This window comes from Scyliorhinus torazame, chromosome 7, assembly GCF_047496885.1.
Source record: "Scyliorhinus torazame isolate Kashiwa2021f chromosome 7, sScyTor2.1, whole genome shotgun sequence".
In the NCBI taxonomy this organism is placed as follows: Eukaryota; Metazoa; Chordata; class Chondrichthyes; order Carcharhiniformes; family Scyliorhinidae; genus Scyliorhinus; species Scyliorhinus torazame.
In genome coordinates, this window is record NC_092713.1 from 94,153,765 (window position 1) to 94,181,041 (window position 27,277).

General features: G+C 45.4%; 1 protein-coding gene across 3 annotated transcripts in view; it reads left to right on the forward strand.

Moving 5' to 3' along the window:
• LOC140426386 (SERPINE1 mRNA-binding protein 1-like) overlaps positions 1-27,277 on the forward strand; it is a 75,358-nt gene that overhangs the window by 1,429 nt on the left and 46,652 nt on the right. For all 3 annotated transcript variants that reach the window (XM_072511082.1, XM_072511083.1, XM_072511084.1), the window contains exon 2: positions 8,536-8,692. In XM_072511082.1, coding sequence (XP_072367183.1) covers positions 8,536-8,692 — 157 coding nt within the window. The remainder of the gene's footprint in view (positions 1-8,535; positions 8,693-27,277) is intronic.

Here is a 27,277-nt window from a genome sequence, read left to right on the forward strand (position 1 = left end):
GTAGCAGTCACAATGTTGTATGTAGTTATGGCTAGCACACATAATCATTGATACACTATGCTCTTGTTGAGCCACTTAATTTTTTGTCCAAGAACCAGTGCAAAACTGGTCAATTGGATATGAGGAATAGGTAGGGAGGTGAATTTGAGACCAGGAAGAGATCAGCCATGACCTGATTGAATGGTGGAGCAGGTTTGACGGGCTGAATTGCCTACTCTGTTCTGAGTTCCTATGTACTACCTGTACTGAAATAGCATGTTCTTACAGAAATGTTTACAAGAGGAACAGAAACAGTGCAAGTCAGTTGTAAAATACAAATATAGACCGGATGAGGTTGTCACTTTTCCTTGTGATCCTTTTTTCTCAAGGGGTTTGGTTTGATAACTGATTGAAAGAAACCATTAATGCACATTGGAGGTCTACTTAATTTTCTACTCGATAAATATTTTGTTGTGTGAACTAGCTTTTCATGCATTATTTCTCGCTTGGACTTCTATTGGTTAAATGTGGATTTAAAAAAAATATTTCTAGCAGTGTGAAGAATTCAGCATCAAATGTGTAAGGCTATTTGTCATTCAATTTTAGCTGTGTAGTCTGTATATTTAAATAAAAACTAATTGTATGCCATTTTGTTTGTTTTGGGTCTCTACCCTGCACATTTATTGTGACACTTTCAAGAGCAAGACTTGATGAAATGATGGGGTTGCAGTTGGACTTTAAATACCAGGTACTGCTGGTTTGTTCCATTTGAATTTGGGCCTTGGTACTTCACACTGTTAACTCATTGGTGACTAAGTGCTACATCAGAACTCTGAAACTTGAAATTTGTGAATTAATTATGTGAATTAGAAGTAATGTGAATGAATTAAAATGTTAAATGGCCTCAAATTTCAAACCTTATCTTTGAGCAAGGATGGCATGGGACATCTGCAAGTAAATGATGGTAAATAGATCCTGGAGTTCATTGAGCTTCAGCTCAGTTTGTAATATGTATTCCAGGAGCACCTCTTGAGCTTAGAGTTTTTTTTGAGTACATCTAACTTTCTTGGGTTGACCTTGAATGCTTTCCAGTCTTTGAACTATAATAACTTCTGTAGGCAGATGTGCACAACAAGATGCTAATTTAGTAATGAGATAAATTGCCAATTAATCTTTTTTTTTCATTCTAAATTTCTTTAAGAGCACCCAATTATTTTTTTTTCCAATTGAGGTGCCATTTAGCATTGACAATTTACCTACCCTGCACATCCGTTTGGGTTTTGGGGGCGAGACCCCCGCACACTGGGAGAATGTGCAAACTCCGCATTGGCAGTGACCTCAGGCCGGGATCGAACCCAGGGCCTCTGTGCCATGAGACGGCAGTGCTAACCGCTGCGCCACCGTGCTGCCCCCAATTAATCTGTTTGATGGTAATGGTTAAGGAATTTCTCTCACTTTGAATAGCAGGTTACCTACTTGGGCAGGTAAAATGGCTTCATCATCCATTGAAAGATACCATTGCTATCAATGCTACCCTCCTTCAATATAGCACTCCGAATTGATTGTCGTATGTGGAGATTTGATTGAATTCATGGTCTTCTGACTTGAACATTACCAAACCAAATGGCTATGGCTTCGTTGTGAAGTTATTGCGAATAAAATTGGGTGGTTCGACATGTGAATAATTTGGATCAGTTCTGTAGGTAGGGTACCAAAAATAGTTGTCATATGGGTTTGTATTATCTGTCTGATATCAATTTTGCTTCATATCTCTGAATTTTAACTGTATTTAGAATGATAAATTTGTTCTAACCCCGAGAGCAGCTGATTCAGCTTTTTTAGACACTGGTCATCTCTTAACTTTAACCATATTCACTTGTGTGCATTGGCTCTGCACCATAAGTAACAGTAGATAATGTTGGCCTGCCATTTTAAAATCTGGATCAATAAAATACATGTTTTTATATTGTTGCGTCCAATAGTATCTGCAAACATCAAAATGTGAGGTGGTCTAACTTATTAATACAAAGTTTTCCTGAAAACCTCATTCTCGTGAATTTCGGTTTTACAAAAATTAAGCATTTTATATTGGGACCAGTTTCTGATATGTTGGAACTGCAACTGAAAATGCTCATACTTTGGCGCTTGGCTTTATTTTATACTGCAACTTTGCCATTGACTTTGGAAGTGGCAGATTACACCTGCACATGGCCAATTGAGTTTGTTGGTTCCCATCATCAAACAGTGACACACAGTGGATTAGACCTTTCACTGCACTAATGTTCTTATCTTGAGTTCAGAGAAAAGTCTAACCATTGGCTGGGTGTACCCCTATTAGGCAATAGAGTTAGTGTAGTTATTGCCATCAATTGACAATATTGGATAATTTGGGAAAACCTTATTTCAACATTATTGATAGTTTAACTACTTTAGATGAGCCTGGGAGTGGGGGCTTCAGGGACAACATTTCTAGTTTGGTAGGGAGGGTGAAAGCTGATCTGACGAGGTGGGATGGTCTCCCTCTGTCACTGGCGGGTCGGGTACAGGCAGTTAAAATGAATGTGTTGCCGCAATTTCTGTTTATTTTCCAATGCATGCCAAAGGCATTTTTCAGAGTGGTTGAAGGAATGATTACCTCGTTCATATGGGGAGTGAAGGTGGCCAGAGTTAGTAAGGTGCTGCTACAGAGGGGAAGGCAGGCAGGGGGTTTGGGTCTTCCGAACCTGATGTATTATTACTGGGCAGTGAATGTGGAGAAGGTGTGGGGCTGGGTCAGAGGGGTTGATTCCCAGTGGGTCAGAATGGAGGAGAGTTTGTGCAAGGGGTCGGGATTGAAGATGCTAGCACAGCCCCGGGGAAATACACGGGGAGTCTGGTAATAATAGCTTCATTGAGAATTTGGAGGCAGTTTCGCCAACACTTCGGGTTGGGGGCAGGGTCAAGGGAAATGCCGATTCGGAGGAACCACAGATTTGAGCCAGGGAAGTGGGATGGAAATGGGATTAAGACACTAAAAGATTTGTTTCTTGGGGGCCGATTTGCAGGATTGAAGGAGCTGGAAGTGAACTATGGGCTGGAGCAGGGGGAAATGTTTAGATACATGCAGGTTCGACATTTTGCCAGAACGGAGATCCAGAGCTTCCCGGTGGAGCTGGCCTCCACATTGCTGGAAGAGGTGCTGACGACAGGGGGGCTGGAGAAGGGGATAGTGTCGGCGGTTTACGGATCTATTTTGGAAGAGGAGAAGGCGCTGGAAGGGATCAAAGCAAAGCAAAGTGGGAGGAAGAGTTGGGAGAGGGTATGGAGGAGGAGTTCTGGTGTGAGAGTGAATGTCTCCACGTTGTGCGCAAGGTTGGGGTTGATGCAGCTGAAGGTGGTACGTAGAGCACACCTCAAGGGCGAGGATGAGCCGATTCTTTGAAGGAGTAGAAGATGTGTGAGAACGTTGCCGAGGGGGGCTGCAAATCACGTTCATATGTTTTGGTCCTGTCTGAAGCTGGGGGATTACTGGAAGGAGGCTTTTAGGGTAATCTCTGAAGTGGTGCATGTGAAACCGGGCCCTCGAGAGGCCATATTCGGGGTGTCGGACCAGCTGTGGTTGGAAACGAGTGCGGGGGTCGATGTTGTAGCCTTCGCCTCACTGATCGTCCGAAGGCGGATCCTGATGGGATGGAGAGCAACCTCTCCACCCTGTGGCGGGGGGACCTGTTGGAATTCTTGACTCTTGAGAAGGTTAAGTTTGAACTAAGGGTGGAGGGGTTCTACAATTCATGGGCATTATTCATTATGCACTTTCAAGAACTGGATAACATCGAACATTAGTAGTTGGGGGAGGGGGGTCTATGTGTGTTAATGGTGACTATGGGTGATTCCTGATTCCTTTTTGTCATTTGTATATGTTAACATGCGGGCTAATGTTTGGGGTTTGGTGGGAGGATGGGATCGTGTTATTGATATGGGGATTGACATTATATTCATTACTGATTATTGTTTATTGTTGGTGGGTGCAAATTTGGGCGAAAATGTACAAAAGAAGAATAAAAATAGTTTTTTAAAAAACTACTTTAGATGTACACTCTTGCGACACAAACCATTTGATTGTCATTAGCGGTTATTGTGGAAAATAAAAGCTCATGGAGTAGGTGGTAATATATAAACATGGATAGAAGATAGGCTTGATATAAACATGGATAGAAGATAGGCTTGCAGAAAACAGAGTATGCATAAATGGGACTTTTTCTAACTTGCCGCGTGTGATGAGTGGCATCCGGCAGGGGTATGTGCTGAGGCTTCCACTTTCTACAATTCATATCAATGACATGGATAAGGGGAATGAAGACATGTTAGCTAAATTTGCAGATGAAACCAAGATGGGTAGGAGAGTTAGCTAAATTTGTAGATGAGACAAAAATGTGTAGGAAAGTATGTTATGAAGATGACGTAAGGAGGTTGCAGACAAATATCGTTTGGTCGGATAAGTGGGCAAAAATCTGGCAGATGGAGCGGAATGTGAAGTTGTTCACGTCGCAGGATTTTAAAAATTGGAAACTACTGCAGAATCTGAGATGTAGAGGGATCTAGGTGTTCTTGTGCAAGAGTCTCAAAGTTGTTATGCAAGAATTTGAGCATAAAAGTAAGAATGTTATGTTTCAGTTATACAGGGCACCACATGTCGAATATTGTGTGCCATTTTATCTCAGGATATAAAAATGCTGGAGGCAGTTCAGAGGTTTACTAGATTGATACCTGAAATGAGTGAGTTGTCTTATGATGAAAGGTTAGACAGGCTGGACTTGTCTCCACTGGAGTTCAGAAGAGTGAGAGCGACTTTATTCCAGTATACATGATCCTGAATGGTCTTGACAAGGAGGGTGTAGAAAGGACATTTCCTCTTGTGGGCGAGTCCATAACTAGGGTCACACTTTTAGGACAGATATGAGAAGTTTTTTTCTGAGTGTTGTGCGACGTTGTAACTCTGCCACAAAAGGCAGTGTCATTGAATATTTTTAAGGCGGAGATAGATAAAATTCTTAATTTGGACATTCTGAATTAGAACATAGAACAATACAGCGCAGTACAGGCCCATCGGCCCACGATGTTGCACCGAAACAAAAGCCATCTAACCTACACTATACCATTATCATCCATATGTTTATCCAATAAACTTTTAAATGCCCTCAATGTTGGCGAGTTCACTACTGTAGCAGGTAGGGCATTCCACGGCCTCACTACTCTTTGCGTGAAGAACCTACCCCTGACCTCTGTCCTATATCTATTACCCCTCAGTTTAAGGCTATGTCCCCTCGTGCTAGCCATTTCCATCCGCGGGAGAAGGCTCTCACTGTCCACCCTATCCAACCCCCTGATCATTTTGTATGCCTCTATTAAGTCTCCTCTTAACCTTCTTCTCTCCAACGAAAACAACCTCAAGTCCATCAGCCTTTCCTCATAAGATTTTCCCTCCATACCAGGCAACATCCTGGTAAATCTCCTCTGCACCCGTTCCAAAGCCTCCACGTCCTTCCTATAATGCGGTGACCAGAACTGTACGCAATACTCCAAATGCGGCCGCACCAGAGTTCTGTACAGCTGCAACATGACCTCCTGACTCCGGAACTCAATCCCTCTACCAATAAAGGCCAACACTCCATAGGCCTTCTTCACCACCCTATCAACCTGGGTGGCAACTTTCAGGGATCTATGTACATGGACACCTAGATCCCTCTGCTCATCCACACTTCCAAGAACTTTTCCATTAGCCAAATATTCCACATTCCTGTTTTTCCTTCCAAAGTGAATCACCTCACACTTCTCTACATTAAACTCCATTTGCCACCTCTCAGCCCAGCACTGCAGCTTATCTATATCCCTCTGTAACCTGCTACTTCCTTCCACACTATCGACAACACCACCGACTTTAGTATCGTCTGCAAATTTACTCACCCACCCTTCTGCGCCTTCCTCTAGGTCATTGATAAAAATGACAAACAGCAACGGCCCCAGAACAGATCCTTGTGGTACTCCACTTGTGACTGTACTCCATTCTGAACATTTCCCATCAACCACCACCCTCTGTCTTCTTTCAGCTAGCCAATTTCTGATCCACATCTCTAAATCACCCTCAATCCCCAGCCTCCGTATTTTCTGCAATAGCCTACCGTGGGGAACCTTATCAAACGCTTTGCTGAAATCCATATACACCACATCAACTGCTCTACCCTCGTCTACCTGTTCAGTCACCTTCTCAAAGAACTCGATAAGGTTTGTGAGGCATGACCTACCCTTTACAAAGCCATGCTGACTATCCCTGATCATATTATTCCTATCTAGATGATTATAAATCTTGTCTCTTATAATCCCCTCCAAGACTTTACCCACTACAGACGTGAGGCTCACCGGTCTATAGTTGCCGGGGTTGTCTCTGCTCTCCTTTTTTGAACAAAGGGACCACATTTGCTATCCTCCAGTCCTCTGGCACTATTCCTGTATCCAATGATGACATAAAAATCAAAGCCAATGGTCCAGCAATCTCTTCCCTGGCCTCCCAGAGAATCCTAGGATAAATCCCATCAGGTCCCGGGGACTTATCTATTTTCAGCCTGTCCAGAATTGCCATCACCTCTTCCCTACGTACCTCAATGCCATCTAATCTATTTACCTGGAGCTCAGCATTCTCCTCCACAACATTATCTTTTCCTGAGTGAATACTGACGAAAAATATTCATTTAGTATCTCGCCTATCTCTTCAGACTCTACACACAACTTCCCATCCCTGTCCTTGACTGGTCCTACTCTTTCCCTAGTCATTCGCTTATTCCTGACATACCTATAGAAAGCTTTTGGGTTTTCCTTGATCCTTCCTGCCAAATACTTCTCATGTCCCCTCCTTGCTCGTCTTAGCTCTCTCTTTAGATCCTTCCTCGCTACCTTGTAACTATCCATCGCCCCAACTGAAACTTCACACCTCATCTTCACATAGGCCTCCTTCTTCCTCTTAACAAGAGATTCCACTTCTTTGGTAAACCACGGTTCCCTCGCTCGGCACCTTCCTCCCTGCCTGACCAGTACATACTTATCAAGAACACGCAGTAGCTGATCCTTGAACAAGCTCCACTTATCCAGTGTGTCCAACACTTGCAGCCTACTTCTCCACCTTATCCCCCCCAAGTCACGTCTAATGGCATCATAATTTCCCTTCCCCCAGCTATAACTCTTGCCCTGCGGTGTATACTTATCCCTTTCCATCCTTAACGTAAACGTCACCGAATTGTGGTCACTGTCCCCAAAGTGCTCACCTACCTCCAAATCCAACACCTGGCCTGGTTCATTACCCAAAACCAAATTCTCCCCCAGTGTACCTGCTGGAGTTTGGTGACTAGAGATTTTCACAGTGACTTCATTGCAATGTTAATGTCAGCCTACTTGTGACAATAATAAAAATTATTATTAAGAGAATCGAGGTTATTGGGGAAGATAGGAATGTAGAACTTGAAACGCTGCCATGATCTTGTCAAATAACGGAGCAGATTGAGAGGCTGAATGGATGCGAACATACAAAGTAGGCAATGTTATGCAAAATTTATACTTTTGTTTTTATGTAGGTTTTACCATTTGGGAAGCACATGTTCGCTTAAAGTAAAATTCTGTTTTTGTGCAAGGAAAAGTGGTTACATTTGAATTCCTTGAATGTTTATTCTGTATGGGGTAGATTTGAAGTTGATCTAATTAGCTGGTTTAGCACAGAGCTAAAGAGCTGGCTTTGAAAGCAGACCAAGGCAGGCCAGCAGCACGGTTCAATTCCCGTACCAGCCTCCCCGAACAGGTGCCGGAATGTGGCGACTAGGGGCTTTTCACAGTAACTTCATTTGAAGCCTACTTGTGACAATAAGCGATTTTCATTTCATTAATTGACAATAGATTTGAATTTCGTTTTAAATCTGAACAGTGTATGCCTACCTCTTGCAGACTTCATTTGTGCTGTGTTTGTGGCAGCATTCCTCCCTAGTCAGCCAATTGTTGGTTCAAGTCCTATGGAAGAACCAAAGCACAAGGCTAACGCTTCAGGGTGTTACTGAGCAATGTTTTTGGTGTTATCTATTTCAACTGTGTAACCAGCAAAGCAGGATATTGCCTTAACCAACTGCCAAACCAGATTACTCTGATTGTTTAACTTTTGCTAACTGTTGAACCATGCTGTGGGCACATTTTATATGTGCTGTCCTGCTTGCCTGTGCAACAGTTGCCACACCTTAAAAGGCAATCCTGAAGGTCTTTCGTGAAAGGCTCAATATAAAGTCAAGTTCATTCCTACTTCAGTATTTTTTGGTGTATTGCAATTCCTAGTAGACAACTGAAGAAAAGGAAAATTACTGATTTTGAAGAGCTGGAAAGTGCAGTCCTCTAATTTAAAACTGTCAGAGGGTGTTACAGAGGTGGTTGCTTTTGTTCTGAAATCTGAGATTGTCTACTTGGAAATTATATCTGTCTTGCCACCAAATCATGTAAATCTCTTGGCTATGGTTATAACACATTCTTATTTGCAAACTTGCATTTTAGGTGTCAGAAGGGTTGGCAGAAAGCCTGAGCAGCAGCAGTCTCAAGGTGAAGGGAAACCTGGTGAAAGGAGGCCAGAAAGGAGACCACCACCTCGTGAACGACGCTTTGATAGACCTGTTGAAGAAAAAGCTGACGGGGGCGAATTCTCCACTGAAAAGTATGTGCAGAATGTCCATAAGGTCCACCGTTGTTTGCAGAGCGAAATTATTACTCTTGCGGGTTGAGTCTTCTATAGAGTATTGTCAAACCAACTTAACTGGACATGCTTCTGCATGTCTTGGATGGTCAAGGCTCACTTATTTATATACTCCAGTGTACATGAGTGTTAGATTCTTTGCCCAACTGAGTGAAAATTGTTCAGATTTTCAACTTGTGTTCAAAACAATTAAACGGTTGCCAAATCTTATCTAATTGATGAGACTAGTTGGTTGATGTGTTATTCGTTTTTTGTAACATTTGCTCCCCTACAGCTGTTGGAGACATGTATTCATTGTAAACTGTAACAATGTTGGATCATTTACACTTCCAAACCAATGGTGTTTGGCCAGTTGAGAAGAATAGGAGTAATACAGCCTAATGTAAGAGAATGCATAGCAATGATTCACAAATATTTATGATTAAAGGACCCCTATTTAAATTGTTTAGTGATCCCAGACTCTCTTCTAAATAATAGTATCTAATCATAATACGCAAGTGTTACAAAGCTTGTTTCAACAATGCTCTTAATGAAACAGGCCTCTTACTACAGAGCCTGTTTATTTATTTTTTTACATTTAGAGTATCCAATCATCTTTTTTCCAATTAAGGGGCAATTTAGCCTGGCCAATCCTGCACATCTTTGGGGTGTGGGGTTGAGACCCACGCAAACATGGGGAGAATGTGCAAACACTACACGGACAGTGACCTGGGGCCGGGATCGAAACCGGGTCTGCGACATGAGGTAGCAGTGCCACCTGCAGAGCCTGTTTATCATCTTTATATTTGACATAGGCACTCAAATCATTCTATGCTTTCGGACAGGACTTTTTCGTCCCTGCTGGCATTGCAGAAAATTATATTTCACAAATATATTGTTGGAAAAGCTAGCAACAGTTCCATTTCTTCTTTTGCCAATTCTGGTTACTTTGCAGCAACAGACAACCAAAACTGGAAATGTTTGTTCCTGAAACTTAAATTTTGGTACGTGATCAATGAACAATTTCACCAACTTCCAAATCATTTAGGATTTCTGAAATGTTTTGTGGAACAATATTTGAAACCTTTAATTGCCAAATGAAATGACACTGCTGTATCAGATGCTCTATCAAGCCTTGGGGAGAAGTAGCATGGTAGACATGGCATTGAATACTATGCACAGTGAGCTTTGTGCATTTAAAATAATAAAGATATATGTTGAATAAATGAATCAAACTCTTGATAAGGTCCCTGGTCGGGATGGCTTGTACTTTAAAAGAATCTAGGGGAGAGTGATGGATCTGTACTTTGGTCAATATATCTTGTGTGTCACTGCACTATATATCACTCGACAGAACTTTAAAACTGAGCTTCATGCATGAAGCAAATTCAAGCTTTATTCAGTCAGTTTGTAGATGTCTCATCAAGTCAGTTTGCTTGCAAATACAGAGTTTTTAAAAGTTCGATTTGTCCAAGCAAATACAGATGACTGAGTCAAATTCAATACAAATTACAGTTCTTGATGATTTCTTCAAGCTAAAATACACTATACAGAGAAGTTGAAAATAAACAAAACGGCATCTTCAGAGCAAAGCGCAGGAAATAGTCAAAGACAGGAAGTAAAGATGATTCCGGATTAATTTGCTCATAATCTGCACCTATTTTTATGGTTATTGCTAATGTTCTGTCCCCTTTCTGTCTGTGATTGGGTCATAATATAGTTCATTTTATTCGAAAGAAATGGCTGTCCATCAAATTTTTAGTATGGGGTGACTCCATCATCTCATTCTCACCACACTTTATCAGTTCTCATGACCACTGAACTAGGAACTTTGCCCAGATGCATATAGTAACGAATGTGTGTGTCTGGAGTTTTAACCTGATAATTCTCATGCTATTCAGCAGTTTTCCCTGTTTGTCTGTTTGAACTGTGTGACCTCAGTGAAGCCATTTTGAGCCTAAATCACTTTAAACCATTTTGATTTTGAAGCATTTCTTCCTTCTAAACGTATATATTAAAACTAGTTTTCGATCAGTTAGCAGAGGCATTACCACTCGTTTTTCTAGTGGATTATTAAACACATGTAGTGTTAAAAGACTAATGCACTTCCAGAAGGGGGCAGAACATGTCCATGGTAGTATAGACCAGTGAGCTTGGTGGTAGGAAAACTAATGGAATCCCTACTAAAGAGAATAGAAGAACATCTAAAAACTGAAAATATCAGCATGGATTTCGCAATAACCAATCTTGCTTGACAAACGGGTAACAGTAGACAGTGGTGATGCAGTAGGTGTAATTTATCTGGGTTTTTAAAAAGCCTTCAATAACGTGTAGTAACAATAGATTACAGGTGATTAATGCAGTTGGGGAAATGGCAAAATGGAGTGCTACCTAGCTTCAAGACAGTAAGTAGACAGTGAGAGCATAAGGGAGTAATTCAGAGCAGCAGAAGGTGAGAAGTGGTGTTCAATGTTGGGACCATTACTGTTCACAATTTACATTAACATTTGGACTTTGGAATAAAAAATACAATTTTTAAATTTGCGGATGACACCTAATTGGAAGGGTCAATGCTGAGGAGCACTGCAGCAAAATAACAAGAAAAAACCTGCAGAATGGACAAATAATTGGCAATTGGAGTTTCAACACAGATGTGAGGTAGTACATTTTGTGAAGAGGTTTACGGAGATTACATTATTTTGGACAGTGAAGTCTAAATAAGAGAGCAGAAGAAAGAGATCTCCAAGTACAAATATACTAAAGGTTGCGCCACAGGCCAACCTGTGTTAAATGGCGCAAGGCCATTAAAAAAAAAAAGACTAAAGTAGCTCGGCACTGAGGCACAGTGGTTAGCACTGGCATCACGGCGCCAGGGACCCGGTATCCTTGCGGTATTTGCACATTCTCCCTGTGACTGCGTGGGTCTACCCCACAACCCAAAAAGATGTGCAGGGTAGGTGGATTGGACACGCGTGGAAATTAATTTAAAAAAAAAAAGTAAACCAAATACTTGTCTATAATATAAGGGACGTAAAATTTAGAAGGAGGGAAGTTTTGCTCAGTCTGTGTCAAACTGTCGTTAAACCACACTTTTTGAGTACTGCATGCAATTCTGGCTACCAAATTATTAAAAAGATATAGAGGGTGCAATGGGGACTTACAAAGGATGGGATGCTACCAGAAATACATGAATTTATATATCAGAAAGGATTGATGGGCTGGATTTCTTCTCTCTTGGGGGGAGAAATTGGTTGAGGAATGGTCTAATGGACGCCTTCCAAATTTTTAACATTTTGGTCAGAGTTAACACAGAAAAAAAGAGTTTGCAGTTGTGGGGCAGAGCATAGCTATAGGCCACCAGTATAAGATAGTCACCAAGAAGTCCTATATGGACCGGTGAAGGAATTGCTTGTTACCACATAGTGTTTGAGGTGAATAATATCAATATGTTTACAGGGTGAATAATATCAATACGTTTATCGGAAAATTGGACAAATGTATGTGAGAAAGGAATATTTGGTTATGATAGATTTAGATGAGGAAGAGGCTTGTGGAGCATAAATATCAATATGGACTGGTTGAGCCGAATGGCCTGTTTCTGTGCCATATAGCCTATGTAATAATGCTGCTAACTACATTTGCCCAGCTCTAATCACTGGCTCCTTCCCATTCTCATATTATGATGCTGACCCACACCATCCGAGGCAGTCGAGCGTGCTCTGATCCAACTCCCGGGACGTCCACACGGCACGTTTTCAGCTTGTAATTATTCTGGTTACCGCTGTTACTCAGGCACTTTGGGTCTGAGTGAAGTCAGTAAGCAGATACAGATTATTTTGTAGATCTCCTGGAAGGACTCTGTCCACCTCAATTTGTGAACCACGGGTGTACACTTCAAATTGGAGAGATGGGAGGTGGAGTTCAATTAGGAAGCCTGAGCATGACTTTATAACTGTCAATTACAGTTTGCAATCCTGATCTTTGTTTTAAAAACATCAGACAATGATTGACACGCTAGCAATGTTTGAAAGCTAATCTCTGTCTTAAACAGGCGTGTTGTGTTTAAGTTGCATGTGTTTAAGCTGCACGCAGGTTCTCTGCAAATCAAGACTGCAGACCACCTACCGGTCCTACCTCACTTGCTTTCGCTTGCAGCTGCACAAAATCGCAACAGAAGTCTTGTTCCAAGGTTGAAAACTTCAGTCTCAATGTTGGGCTCAGTCAGTTTCTCTTTGTTTTCAGCCGCTTAAGTGTTGAAAAGCTGATCTTGTAGTTATGTTGTAACAGTATCAAATCTTTTAAAACTGCGCTGTCGTTGCAACATTTCTGCCACTAATGCCGCGCACACGCAAGCTGGTCTGGTTGTGAGACGTCTTCCAATGCTGAATATTCTAACCTCTCTTTATAACAAAGAACAAAGAAATGTACAGCACAGGGACAGGCCCTCCAAGCCCGTGCCGACCATGCTGCCCGACTAAACTACAATCTTCTACACTTCCTGGGTCCGTATCCCTCTATTCCCATCCTATTCATGTATTTGTCAAGATGCCCCTTAAATGTCACTATCGTCCCTGCTTCCACCACCTCTTCCGGTAGCGAGTTCCAGGCACCCACTACCCTCTGCGTAAAAAACTTGCCTCGTACATCTACTCTAAACCTTGCCCCTCTCACCGTAAACCTATGCCCCCTAGTAATTGACCCCTCTACCCTGGGGAAAAGCCTCTGACTATCCACTCTGTCTATGCCCCTCATGATTTTGTAGACCTATCAGGTCGCCCCTCAACCTCCTTTGTTCCAGTGAGAACAAACCAAGTTTATTCAACCGCTCCTCATAGCTGATGCCCTCCATACCAGGCAACATTCTGGTAAATCTCTTCTGCACCCTCTCTAAAGCCTCCACATCCTTCTGGTAGCAGAATTGAACACTATACTCCAAGTGTCGCCTAACTAAGGTTCTATACAGCTGCAACATGACTTGCCAATTCTTATACTCAATGCCCCGGCCAATGAAGGCCAGCATGCCGTATGCCTTCTTGACTACCTTCTCCACCTGTGTTGCCCCTTTCAGTGACCTGTGGACCTGTACTCCTAGATCTCTTTGGCTTTCAATACTCTTGAGGGTTCTACCATTCACTGTATATTCCCTACCTGCATTAGACCTTCCAAAATGCATTACCTCACATTTGTCAGGATTAAACTCCATCTGCCATCTCTCCGCCCAAGTCTCCAAACAATCTAAATCCTGCTGTATCCTCGGACAGTCCTCATCGCTATCCGCAATTCCACCAACCTTTGTGTCGCCTGCAAACTTACTAATCAGACCAGTTACATTTTCTTCCAAATCATTTATATATACTACAAACAGCAAAGGTCCCAGCACTGATCCCTGTGGAACACCACTGGTCACAGCCCTCCAATTAGAAAAGCATCCTTCCATTGCTACTCTCTGCCTTCTATGACCTAGCCAGTTCTGTATCCACCTTGCCAGCTCACCCCTGATCCCGTGTGACTTCACCTTTTGTACTAGTCTACCATGAGGGACCTTGTCAAAGGCCTTACTGAAGTCCATATAGACAACATCCACTGCCCTACCTGCATCAACCATCTTAGTGACCTCCTCGAAAAACTCGAAAATCAAGTTAGTGAGACACGACCTCCCCTTCACAAAACCATGCTGCCTCTCACTAATACGTCCATTTGCTTCCAAATGGGAGTAGATCCTGTCTCGAAGAATTCTCTCCAGTAATTTCTCTACCACTGAAGTAAGGCTCACCGGCCTGTAGTTCCCTGGATTATCCTTGCTACCCTTCTTAAACAGAGGAACAACATTGGCTATTCTCCAGTCCTCCGGGACATCACCTGATGACAGGGAGGATCCAAAGATTTCTGTCAAGGCCTCAGCAATTTCCTCTCCAGCCTCCTTCAGTATTCTGGGGTAGATCCCATCAGGCCCTGGGGACTTATCTACCGTAATATTTTTTAAGACACCCAACACCTCGTCTTTTTGGATCTCGATGTGACCCAGGCTATCTACACACCCTTCTCCAGACTCAACATCTACCAATTTCTTCTCTTTGGTGAATACTGATGCAAAGTATTCATTTAGTACCTCGCCCATTTCCTCTGGCTCCACACATAGATTCCCATACCTATCCTTCAGTGGGCCAACCCCTTCCCTGGCTACCCTCTTGCTTTTTATGTACGTGTAAAAAGCCTTGGGATTTTCCTTAACCCTATTTGCCAATTACTTTTCGTGACCCCATCTAGCCCTCCTGACTCCTTGCTTAAGTTCCTTCCTACTTTCCTTATATTCCACACAGGCTTTGTCTGTTCCCAGCCTTTTAGCCCTGACAAATGCCTCCTTTTTCTTTTTGACGAGGCCTACAATATCTCTCGTTATCCAAGGTTCCCGAAAATTGCCGTATTTATCCTCCTTCTTCACAGGAACATGCCAGTCCTGAATTCCTTTCAACTGACACTTGAAAGCCTCCCACATGTCAGATGTTGATTCGCCCTCAAACATCCGCTCCCAATCTATGTTCCCGCCTAATATTGGTATAATTAGCCTTCCCCCAATTTAGCACATTCATCCTAGGACCACTCTTATCCTTGTCCACCAGCACTTTAAAACTTACTGAATTGTGGTCACTGTTCCCGAAATGCTCCCCTACTGAAACATCTACCACCTGGCCGGGCTCATTCCCAATACCAGGTCCAGTACCGCCCCTTCCCTAGTTGGACTGTCCACAAATTGTTTTAAGAAGCCCTCCTGGATGCTCCTTACAAACTCCGCCCCGTCTAAGCCCCTGGCACTAAGTGAGTCCCAGTCAATCGTGGGGAAGTTGAAGTCTCCCATCACCGCAACCCTGTTGTTTTTACTCTTTTCCAAAATCTGTCTATCTCCCGCTGGCTGTTGGGAGGCCTGTAGTAAACCCCCAACATTGTGACTGCACCCTTCTTATTCCTGATCTCTACCCATATAGCCTCACTGCCCTCTGAGGTGTCCTCCCGCAGTACAGCTGTGATATTCTCCCTAACCAGTAGCGCAACTCCGCCACCCCTTTTACATCCCCCTCTATCCCGCCTGAAACATCTAAATCCTGGAACGTTTAGCTGCCAATCCTGCCCTTCCCTCAACCAGGTCTCTGTAATGGCAACAACATCATAGTTCCAAGTACTAATCCAAGCTCTAAGTTCATCTGCCTTACCCGTAATACTTCTTGCATTAAAACATATGCACTTCAGGCCACCAGACCCGCTGTGTTCAGCAACCTCTCCCTGTCTGCACTGCCTCAGAGCCCCACTGTCCCTATTCCCTAGTTCTCCCTCAATGCTCTCACCTTCTGACCTATTGCTCCTGTGCCCACCCCCCTGCCATACTAGTTTAAACCCTCCCGTGTGACACTAGCAAACCTCGCGGCCAGGATATTTATGCCTCTCCAGTTTAGATGCAACCCGTCCTCCTTATATAGGTCACACCTGCCCCGAAAGAGCTCCCTGTGGTCCAGATAACAGAAACCCTCCCTCCTACACCAGCTGTTTAGCCACGTGTTTAGCTGCTCTATCTTCCTATTTCTAGCCTCACTGGCACGTGGCACAGGGAGTAATCCCGAGATTACAACCCTAGAGGTCCTGTCTTTTAACTTTCTGCCTAGCTCCCTGAACTCCTGCTGCAGGACCTCATGCCCCTTCCTGCCTATGTCGTTAGTACCAATATGTACAACGACCTCTGCCTGTTTGCCCTCCCCCTTCAGGATGCCCTCTACCCGTTCGGAGACATCCTGGACCCTGGCAACATACCATCCTGGAGTCTCTTTCACGTCCACAGAAGCGCCTATCTGTGCCCCTGACTATAGAGTCCCCTATGACTATTGCTCTTCTGCGCTTTGACCCTCCCTTCTGAACATCAGAGCCAGCCGTGGTGCCACTGCTCTGGCTGCTGCTGTTTTCCCCGATAGGCTATCCCCCCCGACAGTATCCAAAGGGGTATACCTGTTCGAGAGGGGGACAACCACAGGGGATTCCTGCACTGACTGCCTGCCCTTTCTGGTGGTCACCCATTTCTCTGCCTGCACCTTGGGTGTGACCACATTTATATAACTGCGATCTATGATGCTTTCCGCCACCTGCATGATCCTAAGTGCATCCAATTGCTGCTCCAACCGAACCATGCGGTCTGTGAGGAGCTCCAGTTGGGTGCACTTTCTGGAGATGAAGCCATCCGGGACGCTGGAAGCCTTCCGGACCTGCCACATCTCAGTCAGAGCACTGCACCCCTCTAACTGACATTGTGTCAATTAATTAAAATTAAAAGTTTAACAAACTTTTTTTATGTTTTAAAAAAAACCCAAAAAAAAAAACAATTTTATTTAAAGTTACTGTTAACTATCTGTTTCCTAGCACTAGATTTCTAATCTAAATGCGAAAGCTAAATATAGTACTCTCCGATCTCTGGCTTAGATACCCCTCTAAATTGTAATTATGTTTAATTAGTTACCAATGCTTAATTTTTTTAATTTAGTGTAGATTCCCAACCAGCCACTCGGGTCACAGTTTTTCTGTGATGTCACTTCAGTTTCCCCCCCGACACACACAATTTGAAAAAGGTATAAAAGTAAAAATGAGTAAAAATCACTTACTTACCTTCTGAGTGTCTTAGATGTTCTCAGGTTCTCTCCCTGACAGAGACTGCTCCGCCTCCTCCGAACGGCTCCCGAAACTAGACCGTGATCTTTTAAAATCTCCGTTTTAAAATGACATTGTGGCTGGTGATTGCATTTTGGACCATCCAGCAGTTCACCTGCACAACCCTTGCAGGTTGCGCTTTGAGAACCCCACTGTGCTGCCTGCGAAGGGTGCTGGCTCCTACATTTCACAATTAGAAATCTTGAGTACATTATTCTTGCAATTGGACAAGACAAGGACCCCTATGTACAGTGTGAAATGGGAGTGAGCGAAACGTGCAATAAATTAATAGTAGTAATTTATTCATTGCAGTAACTTATTTCTCCTAAAAGTACAATCCATGGATGTGAGCTGTTCGGTTGTACCTGAGCTAAGGACCCTCCATATGACTGAATGAAAATCACTTCTTATCACAAGTAGGCTTCAATGAAGTTACTGTGAAAATCCCCCAGTCGCCACATTCCGGCGCCTGTTCAGGGAGGCTGGTACAGGAATTGAACTGTGCTGCTGGCCTGCCTTGGTCTGCTTTAAAAGCCAGCTATTTAGCCCAGTGTGCTAAACCAGCCCCTATAATAATCGCTTGTCACAAGTAGGCTTCAATGAAGTTACTGTGAAAAGCCTCCAGTCGCCACATTCCGGCGCCTGTTTGGGGAGGCCGTTAATGGAATTGAACCCGGGCTGCTGGCCTTGTTCTGCAATGCAAGCCAGCTGTTTAGCCCACTGTGCGATCTGCGGTAGAATTTAAGAAACCTGTAAATCTCAGTGGATCGCAATTGTCCTCATCTGATATCAATGCATCTGCACTTTGAGAAAGAGCCATATTTGTTTTCTTCCTTTCCCCTTTTGCTTCTGTACATCTTGGTGCCGCTTTAGCAGGCTGACCTATAATACGTAGTCACATGTTAACCTGTTACTAATTGGATTCATTTACAATAGTGTTTTCAGTCAAATATAGTATGTTAATTTCTATTAGAAAAAATGCTGCAGCAAATTTATTAAATTGAGGTAATATAGATGTGAATAATAGCTTTAAGTAATGCCTATTTAAGGTGTTTACAGTGAATTCATGAGACTGGTTCTAAACTTTTTAAATACTTAATCCAGTCTAATTACAGCTTTGTGAATATTACAAAAGTAGTCTTTCAGTTGGTTTAATTGCAAGCATAATTATGCATTGTCCAAGGCACCTATCACAGCACGGTAGCATTGTGGATAGCACAATTGCTTCACAGCTCCAGGGTCCCAGGTTCGATTCCGGTTTGGGTCACTGTCTGTGCGGAGTCTGCACATCCTCCCCGTGTGTGCGTGGGTTTCCTCCGGGTGCTCCGGTTTCCTCCCACAGTCCAAAGATGTGCAGGTTAGGTGGATTGGCTGTGATAAATTGCCCTTAGTGTCCAAAATTGCCCTTAGTGTTGGGTGGGGTTACTGGGTTATGGGGATAGGGTGGAGGTGTTGACCTTGGGTAGGGTGCTCTTTCCAAGAGCTGGTGCAGACTCGCTGGGCTGAATGGCCTCCTTCTGCACTGTAAATTCTGTGAAATCACGCAAAATGAGCTTCGTGGGTTGGGCCCTGTGTTTCATGTGCCTGACACCGGACCGCTAAAGCAACTGTTCTATTCATTGCTCATGACGTGGTAAGAGACTCCAAGATGGACATCAGAAACATTTCAGGATGTCCTTGAGTGATCCCTAAAGAGGCCAAACATTGCTGTCAATTCATGGGAGTTCCTGGCTTTGACTGACCAAAATGGGGAAGGTTCATCCGGGAGTATGCAAAAGCAAAGTCGAGACATTGGAAGTGCACAGATCTCCAAATAATTTCCTTACCCAAGCCTTCAAGCACCACCTACCCTGCATGTGGCAGAGTCTGTAGATTTCGCATTCCAACTCTGAACCCATCAACTGCAGTGAAAGTAAATCAACCTCCATCCCAAAGAATTGCCCATGAAGAAGGTTGTCCAAGTCAAATTGGCCAAGATGTACCTGAGCTTGAAGTTTACATCACTTTGGGTTAGTCAGTTGTAGTAAAGTTTTCAGTGGATGAACTTGCGGTTTAATTAGGACATCTTAAATAGTGCATGTTAGAGGCCTCCTTATTTTCCAGCATCCCATAGATTTGTCATTCTTCTGATGAGCTTGATGAAGGATGTAATCTGATTGCACATGGGATGGTGTTGGCAAGCAGCCAAACATACTCAAATTTTGAACCACTGCTCACTTGTATTTGATAGACGTTCAGTTGTGATTCTTTGCAGGTACAGTACATCAGCATGAGGAAAGTGAATTATGAAATTATAGTTTATTAAATTTTTTTTTAAGAGTACCCAATTCATTCATTCTTCCAATTTAAGGGGCAATTTAGCGTGGCCAGTCCATCTACCCTGCACATCTTTGGGTTGTGGTGTGAGACCCACACAGGCACGGAGAATGTGCAAACTCCACAGGGACATGATCTGGGGCCGGGATCGAACCCGAATCCTTGGCGCCGTGAGGCAGCAGAGCTAACCACCGTGCCGCCCCCGAGTAAGGGTACTTAAATGTATTTTGTTTAGTGGTTGCTTGTTCAGGGAAAAATACTTTTATTACAAGTGGAATACTGGAAGTACAGTTTTTAAAAATCCAGATGTTCTATTTGCTAATGGAGATTTTGTATAATTTTTAACGTCGGAGTTTAGAAAGGCTAGTTAAATACATGGAGGAAGGAATAGAAGCATATATTGATTGGGTGAGATGTATGAAGGAGGATGGAGGCTCTTGTGGAGAATAAACGTTTGGTATTTACTTCTTGTACTAAATGCCCTCATTCTGTACTTTAATGCTTACAGGTCATTGCAGGAGAACTAATTTCAGTGGCTTTGCTGGAATGCACTGTAAATATTTTTGTTTAAAACTAAATATTTGTGCTTGAGGGTTAAAAGTACAGGTGTTTTACACAACAATCGTCTGAAAGAGTAACCTCCTAGGGCAGCACGATGGCACAGTGGCTAGCACCGCTGCCTCGCGGTGCTGAGGTCCCAGGTTCAGTCCCGGCCCTGGGCCACTGTCCATGTGTGGTTTGCACATTTTCCCGTGTCTGCTTGGGTCTCGCCTCCACTAACCCAAAAAGATGTTCAGGGTAGGTGAATTGGCCATGCTAAATTGCCCCTTAATTGGAATAAAAAGGAATCGGGTACTCTACATTTAAAAAAAAAAAAAAAAAAAGTGTACACCCCATCTCTTGATATGGTCATGTGCTTATCCAATCTGTATCGAGTCACTGGCCGCCTGCTGTGTATTGCACAGTGGTGGGATCACAAGTTGAATTGAAATAAATTTAACCACCGGGATTTTGGTTTGTTTTGCTTGACATGGATTGTAGGGAGGTGGTGCATCTGGTGTATGGATTGCTTGTACTCTACTATGTTCAGCCAGTTCCACGTGTGACATAATACTATTAAATGTAGGACTTTAGAAATATTGAATTTTGAGTTCAAAGATGCCTGCTTAGGTCCAAGGTTGACAATTTTTTAGATTTGAATTTTCGATCATGGGAACACAGCCCTATCAAGCCTGCACTGTTCGATCGTCCATTGCGGTGCCTTTTCCCCACACTATCCACATACCCCGTTGACATGTCATTGGTATTTAGAAATCTGTCAATCTCTACTTTAAACATTCTTTTTAAAAATATATATATTTTTATTCTCCTTTTTCACATTTTCTCCCGCATTTACACCCATAAACAATAATCAGCAAGATATGTCAATCCCCTTAACAATAACAACGATCTCTCCCCCCCCCCCCCCCCCCCCCCCCCCCCCCAACCAACCCCCAAACATCAGCCTGCATGTTTACAGAAACAAATGACAAAAAGGAATCGGGGATTACCCATAGTCCCCCTTAATCTACACAGCCCCCCCCCCCACCTAATGTTCGACGTTATCCAGTTCTTGAAAGTGCATAAAAAATAGTGCCCATGACTTGTAGAACCCCTCCAAGCTTCCCCTCAGTTCGAACTTAACCTTCTCAAGGGTCAAGTATTCCAACAGGTCCCCCCGCCACGCCAGGGCACTGGGTGGAGAGGCTGCTCTCCATCCCAGCAGGATCTGCCTTCGGGCGATCAACGAGGTGAAGGCTATGACATCTGCCTCCGCACCCGTTTCCAACCCTGGCTGGTCCGACACCCTGAATATGGCCTCCTGGGGACCCGGGTCCAGTTTCACACACACCACCTTGGAAATTACCCGAAACACCTCCTTCCAGTACTCCCCTAGCTTTGGACAGGACCAAAACATATGAACGTGATTAGCGCCCCCCCCCCCCCCCCCCCCCCCCCCCCCCCGCGGCAACGCTCACACATCCTCTACTTCAAAAAATCAGCCCATCCTCGCCCTCGTGAGGTGTGCTCTATATACCACCTTCAGCTGTATCAGCCCCAACCTCACACACGAGGTGGAGGCATTCACTCTCCGGAGCACCTCACACCAGACCCCCTCCTCTATAACCTCTCCCAGCTCTTCCTCCCACTTTGCTTTGATCCCTTCCAGTGGTGCCTTATCCTCTTCCAGAATAGCTCCGTACACCGCTGACACTGCCCCCTTCTCCAGTCCCCTTGTCGTCAACACCCCCTTCAGCAATGTGGAGGCCGGTTCCTCTGGAAAGCTCTATCTCCTTCCTGGCAAAATCCTGAACCTGCATGTACCTAAACACTTCTCCCTGCTCTAGCCCATACTTCGCTTCCAGCTCCGTCAATCCTGCAAACCGACCCCGAAGAAACAAATCTTTTAGCATCTTAATCCCCTTCTCTTCCCATTTCCGAAAACTTCCATCCCACCTCCCTGTGGTTCCCCCGAATCGACATTTCCCTTGACCCTGTCCCCAACCCAAAGTGTTGGCGAAACTGCCTCCAGATTTTCAATGAAGCTATTATTACCGGACTCCCTGAATATTTCCCCGGAGCTATCGGGAGCGACGCTGTTGCTAGTGTCTTCAGCCCCGACCCCCTGCACAAACTCTCCTCCATTCTGACCCACTGAGAATCAACCCCTCTGACCCAGCTCCGCATCTTCTCCACATTCGCCGCCCAGTAGTAGTACAACAGGTTCGGGAGACCCAAACCCCCTGCCTGCCTTCCCCTAGCAGCACCTTTCTCACTCTGGCCACCTTCCCATCCCATATGAATGAGGTAACCCTTCCCTCAATCTCCTTGAAAAAAGACTTTAGCAGGAAAATCGGTTGGCATTGAAAAATAAACCGGAATTGCGGCAACACATTCATTTTAGCCGCCTGTACCTGACCCGCCAGTGACAGGAAGGCCATCCCACCTTGCCAGATCGACTTTCACTCTCCCCACCCCCCGGGCAACCAGCACCCCCAGATACCTAAAACTAGTCTCTGCTCTACGGAATGGCAGCCCGCCCACTCCTGCCCTCACCCCCGGCCGAGACACCACAAAATACTCACTCTTGTCCAGGTTCAGCTTGTACCCCGAGAAAGACCCAAATACCCGCAGTAGCTCCAATATTCCTCCTATCGACGCACTCTGTTCCGACATGTACAGCAGCAAGTCGTCGGCATATAAGGACATCCTATGCTCTATCTCTTCCCCCCCCCCCCCCCGCGCACTCTTCTTTTCCATGCTCCCGAACGTCTCAATGCGATGGCCAACGGCTCAATCGCAAATGCAAACAGCAGGGGGGACATAGGACATCCCTGTCTCGTCCCATGGTGGAGAGAAAAGTATCTCAAACTGATATTATTTGTGCGGACACTCGCCTTCGGCTCCTTGTATAATAGCTTTACCCAGTTCACAAACCTTGATCCAAACCGCTCCAGCACTGCCACCAGTACCCCCATTCTACCGGATCAAATGCCTTCTCTGTTTTTTTTTTGTCAGCAATTCGATCTTTTATTAGCTAGGGTTCCAGATGTTATGTCACACCTGGCGAAATGTCGAAACTACAGAGTCAATGTACAGAGCAGAAAGGTAATAAAAGAAGACCTATCGAGTACAGAGTGGTCACTGCAGTAAGAGGTTGTGTTCAGGTCTAGCGTGAGGGGTTTACTGTACAAAATTGCTGGTTAGATTCTCCACCAGGAGAGGGGGTCTGAACAGGCTGTTGCAGATGGGCCTCCGTCTGCTCTGCTGTTGCTCCTCATACTGTGGATAATGGCCAAGGTTTGAATGGTTTCTGTCTTTTGCCCCATCGGGAATGAAATCTATAAATTCTGGAGAGTTGGAGACAGCACGTGAGTCATTCAGCGTCAGCCGCCGCAGTGGTTGCCCAGGTGGCCTGTCGGCGTTAGAGCCCTGAAGGCCTGCCTTCTCACCTACGAGACTTCGCTCACCCTCGCTATTCTCGGCAACCTGCTTCTGAGGCATCCTCACATTGTACCTGGCAGGGACGAGGCTTTTAGTGAAGTTGCCACCCCGGAAGACCAAAGGTCTCGAGGCCTCCCTCAGAAGGGGCCTATGGATCTCGGGCTCCAGCTCCATGTCAAGCAGCTGGAAAACCGGCCTAACTTGCTGCCTGGGCGATTGGCTTGGCTTCAATCTCTGCACTGCCGTCACATTCCCAAACTCATCAAACGTCATGATGTTGTTTAATGGTCGCGGCTGTTCTGAATCTTTAGAACGTTCTGGAAATAGGAAGTCACCCTATACACATCGCAGGGAGGCACCGATCAAATGCCTTCTCAGCGTCCAATGCCACAACTACCTCGGTTTCCTTCCCTTCCGCCGGTGCCATAACGACGTTCAAAACCCTCCTAATGTGCAAAACAGTTGCCTCCCTTTCACGAACCCCGTCTGATCCTCTCCTATCACCTTCGGGAGGCACTCCTCCAGCCTCCCCGCCAGTACCTTCGGCAACACTTTTACGTCCACATTCAGAAGTGATATGGGCCGATACGACCCACACTCCGTCGGATCCTTATCTTTTTTAGTAACAGGGAAATCGATGCCTGCCCCAAGGTTTGCGGCAACACCCCCATCTCTATCGCCTCCTCAAACTTCGCCACCATCAGGGGTGCCAACCTATCCTTGAATTTTTTATAATATTCCACCGGAAACCCATCTGGCCCTGCCACCTTCCCCGACTGCATCCTCCCAATCGCATCCTTTATCTCCTGCTCCACTATTGCTCCTTCTAATGTAGCCCTGTCCCCCTCCCCTAGCCTCGGGTACTCCAACCCATCTAGAAATTCCTGCATCTCACGGTCTCCCCTGGGTGGCTCTGACTCGTACAACCTCTCTCAAAACTCAAAAACCTTGTTAATCAGCACTGGAGCCACAACCAACTTCCCTGCCCTATCCTTCACCTGAAGAATTTCCCTTGCCGCTGCCTCCCTCTGGAGCTGACCTGCTAACATACGCTGCACCCCTTGCTCGTCTCAGTTGGCGCACCGCCTGCCCGGTGGACAGTCGGTCGAAGCTCGCCTGTAGTTTCTTCCTCTTTTCCAGCTACGCCGGGTCCCCATCCTCTGCATACCTCCTATCTACCTCCAACATCTCATCTATTACCCTCTGCCGCTCCAACTTTGTCCACTCTGGCCTTAAACGAAAGTACCTCACCACCGCCTTTAGAGCCTCCAAGATGACTGCCTTCGACACCTCACCCGTACACTTGAAGCCTACATATTCCTTAATTACCTTTTCAATTTTCTCACCAAGTTCCAGTCGCCGTCTCCCCCCCCCCCCCCCCCCCCCCCAAAAAAATCAGCTATGCGTGTCCAAGTCGGGAATAGCCCCAAACACCTTCCTCGCGAATCCCACATCGTCCCAATTGGGACCGTATACACTTAACAGTGCCGATAATCTCCCCTCCAGCGCCCCTGCCACAATCGCATATCTACCCTACTGATCTGCCGCCACCTTCTCCATCTGTAAGCGTACCATTTTGCTGACCAACACCACTACCCATCAAATCCGGAGTGAAACACTTGGCTAACCCAGCCCTTTTTAAGTCTCACCTTGTCCTTCACCCTCTAGTGAGTCTCCTGCAGCATTGCTACATCGGCTTTCAAACTTTTAAGATGTGCAAGCTCTCTTGACCGGATCTCCTAGCCCTCTCACGTTCCACGTGACTATCCTTACTGGGGGTCTCTTCCACCTTTCTTATCCACCATCACCATACCACCGGGCCCTGCCCCATAAGCCTGACCCGCCCCTGTCCACTGTTAACATCGAACCCCCCCCCTACAAAAACATCCCCCAACATTCATCCCTCCACCCCCTCTTGCTTGCCTCGTAGGCCCATTGAAGCCTGCTATCCAGGCTCCAACGTCCGCAGCCCTCCTCTCACCTCACCCCCGTTCACTAACTGACTTTAGTTAGCTAGCGCAGATGGCTCCCACCACCAAGACCTCTCTCCCCCCTTCCACCCAGTCCCAGAGAAAGAAACACCAAAACAAACCCAACAATCCAACCCCTACAATTCACTAACATAACATTTAACCGTCGCAACACAGAACGCCATTAACTTGAACTCTGTAACAATGCAAAGAGAAGTAAATTTCAATACAAATCAGTAAAAAGAAAGTTGTAACATTTGTACATTTTCCAGCTGCTCAAACACCAGTCCACAGTCTCTTCCAGTTCGGCTCTTCACGTCTGTCCCAAGCCTTCTGCCCTCACGAACGCCTCAGCCGCCTCCGCTGTCTCAAAATAAAAGTCTTTGTCGTTCTATGTTACTTTCAACTTCGCTGGGTACACTACACCAAATTGCACGCCTTGTACAAAGCCGCCTTCACTCGCCAAAACAGCGCTCGTCTTTTTGCCAACTCCACCGCCATGTCTTGGTAGATACGAACCGCAGTACCATCCCACAGCACCTCACGCTCCTGCTTCGCCCAGCTTAATACCTTCTCCTTCATGCAAAACTTATGGAAGCAGATAATTACTGCCCTTGGCGGCTTGTTCACTTTGGGCTTCGGCCTTAATGACCGATGAGCTCTGTCTAGCTCGTACAGGGTGGGGCTCTCGCTCACCCCCATCGGCTCCGCCAACTTCTTAGCGAAGTATTGCATTGGCCTTGGGCCCTCTGTCCCTTCGGGCAAGCCCACAATTCTCAAATTGTGCCGTCTTGAGCGGTTTTCCAAGTCTTCCAGCTTTACTCGGAGTCCTCTGTTAACCTCCACCACCCTCCGCAGCTCGTCCCCCATCGAGGTGACCTGGTCGCTGTGTCGTGACATGGCCTCCTCCACCTCTTTCTTCATCTCGCCCTGCTCTCTCACCTCGGCCGATACCGTTGCCACATCCACCCTCATCGGGCCGATTGTCTCCTCCACCAATGACCTCAAGACGACCGCTGTCTCTTTCCTCAAGGCCACCATGTGCCTCAAAAACTGTTTTTCCAGCTCCACCGCCATCACCTCGGTCATCTTCTCACCGCAAGTAGTGCGGCCCCGCCTTGCAGTTCGGCTTCCGCCATCCTGTCAACACTTTTGCTCGTCTTCTCCTCCGACAGCGAACCCGCTCTTCCTCCTTTCTTCGGCGCTGCTCTTCGCATCCTTTAGCGGCTTATTGTTTTTTATCTTCCTTCTTTTCTCCTCTCTCCTCCTTCACCCTCCTGTCCTTCATCAATCTGACATTCTTTTTTTGAAAAAAAAAAAGGGGGAGAGGGAAAAAAAAACTTTCACCAAACCTCCTTAAACCTTTTTTCTTTCTCCTCTGCATTCACCCAGAGAGCTCACTTGGGACCAGGCTTCAACCTTCTTTCTTCTTCCTAGGTGGGAGCCATCCGACGTGGAGCACCCTCCCTAAATAGTGCCCTGGCCTTGGGCCTGCCGCCTCAGCCTCCTCGTAGCTCCGCCCCCGCTGCTCTGACCTCGACGCCGCGCCGGGCCCAGCGCCTCAGCCCCCGCCGCCTGACGGGGGTTCTTCGCCGGTTTTACACCGGCCCCG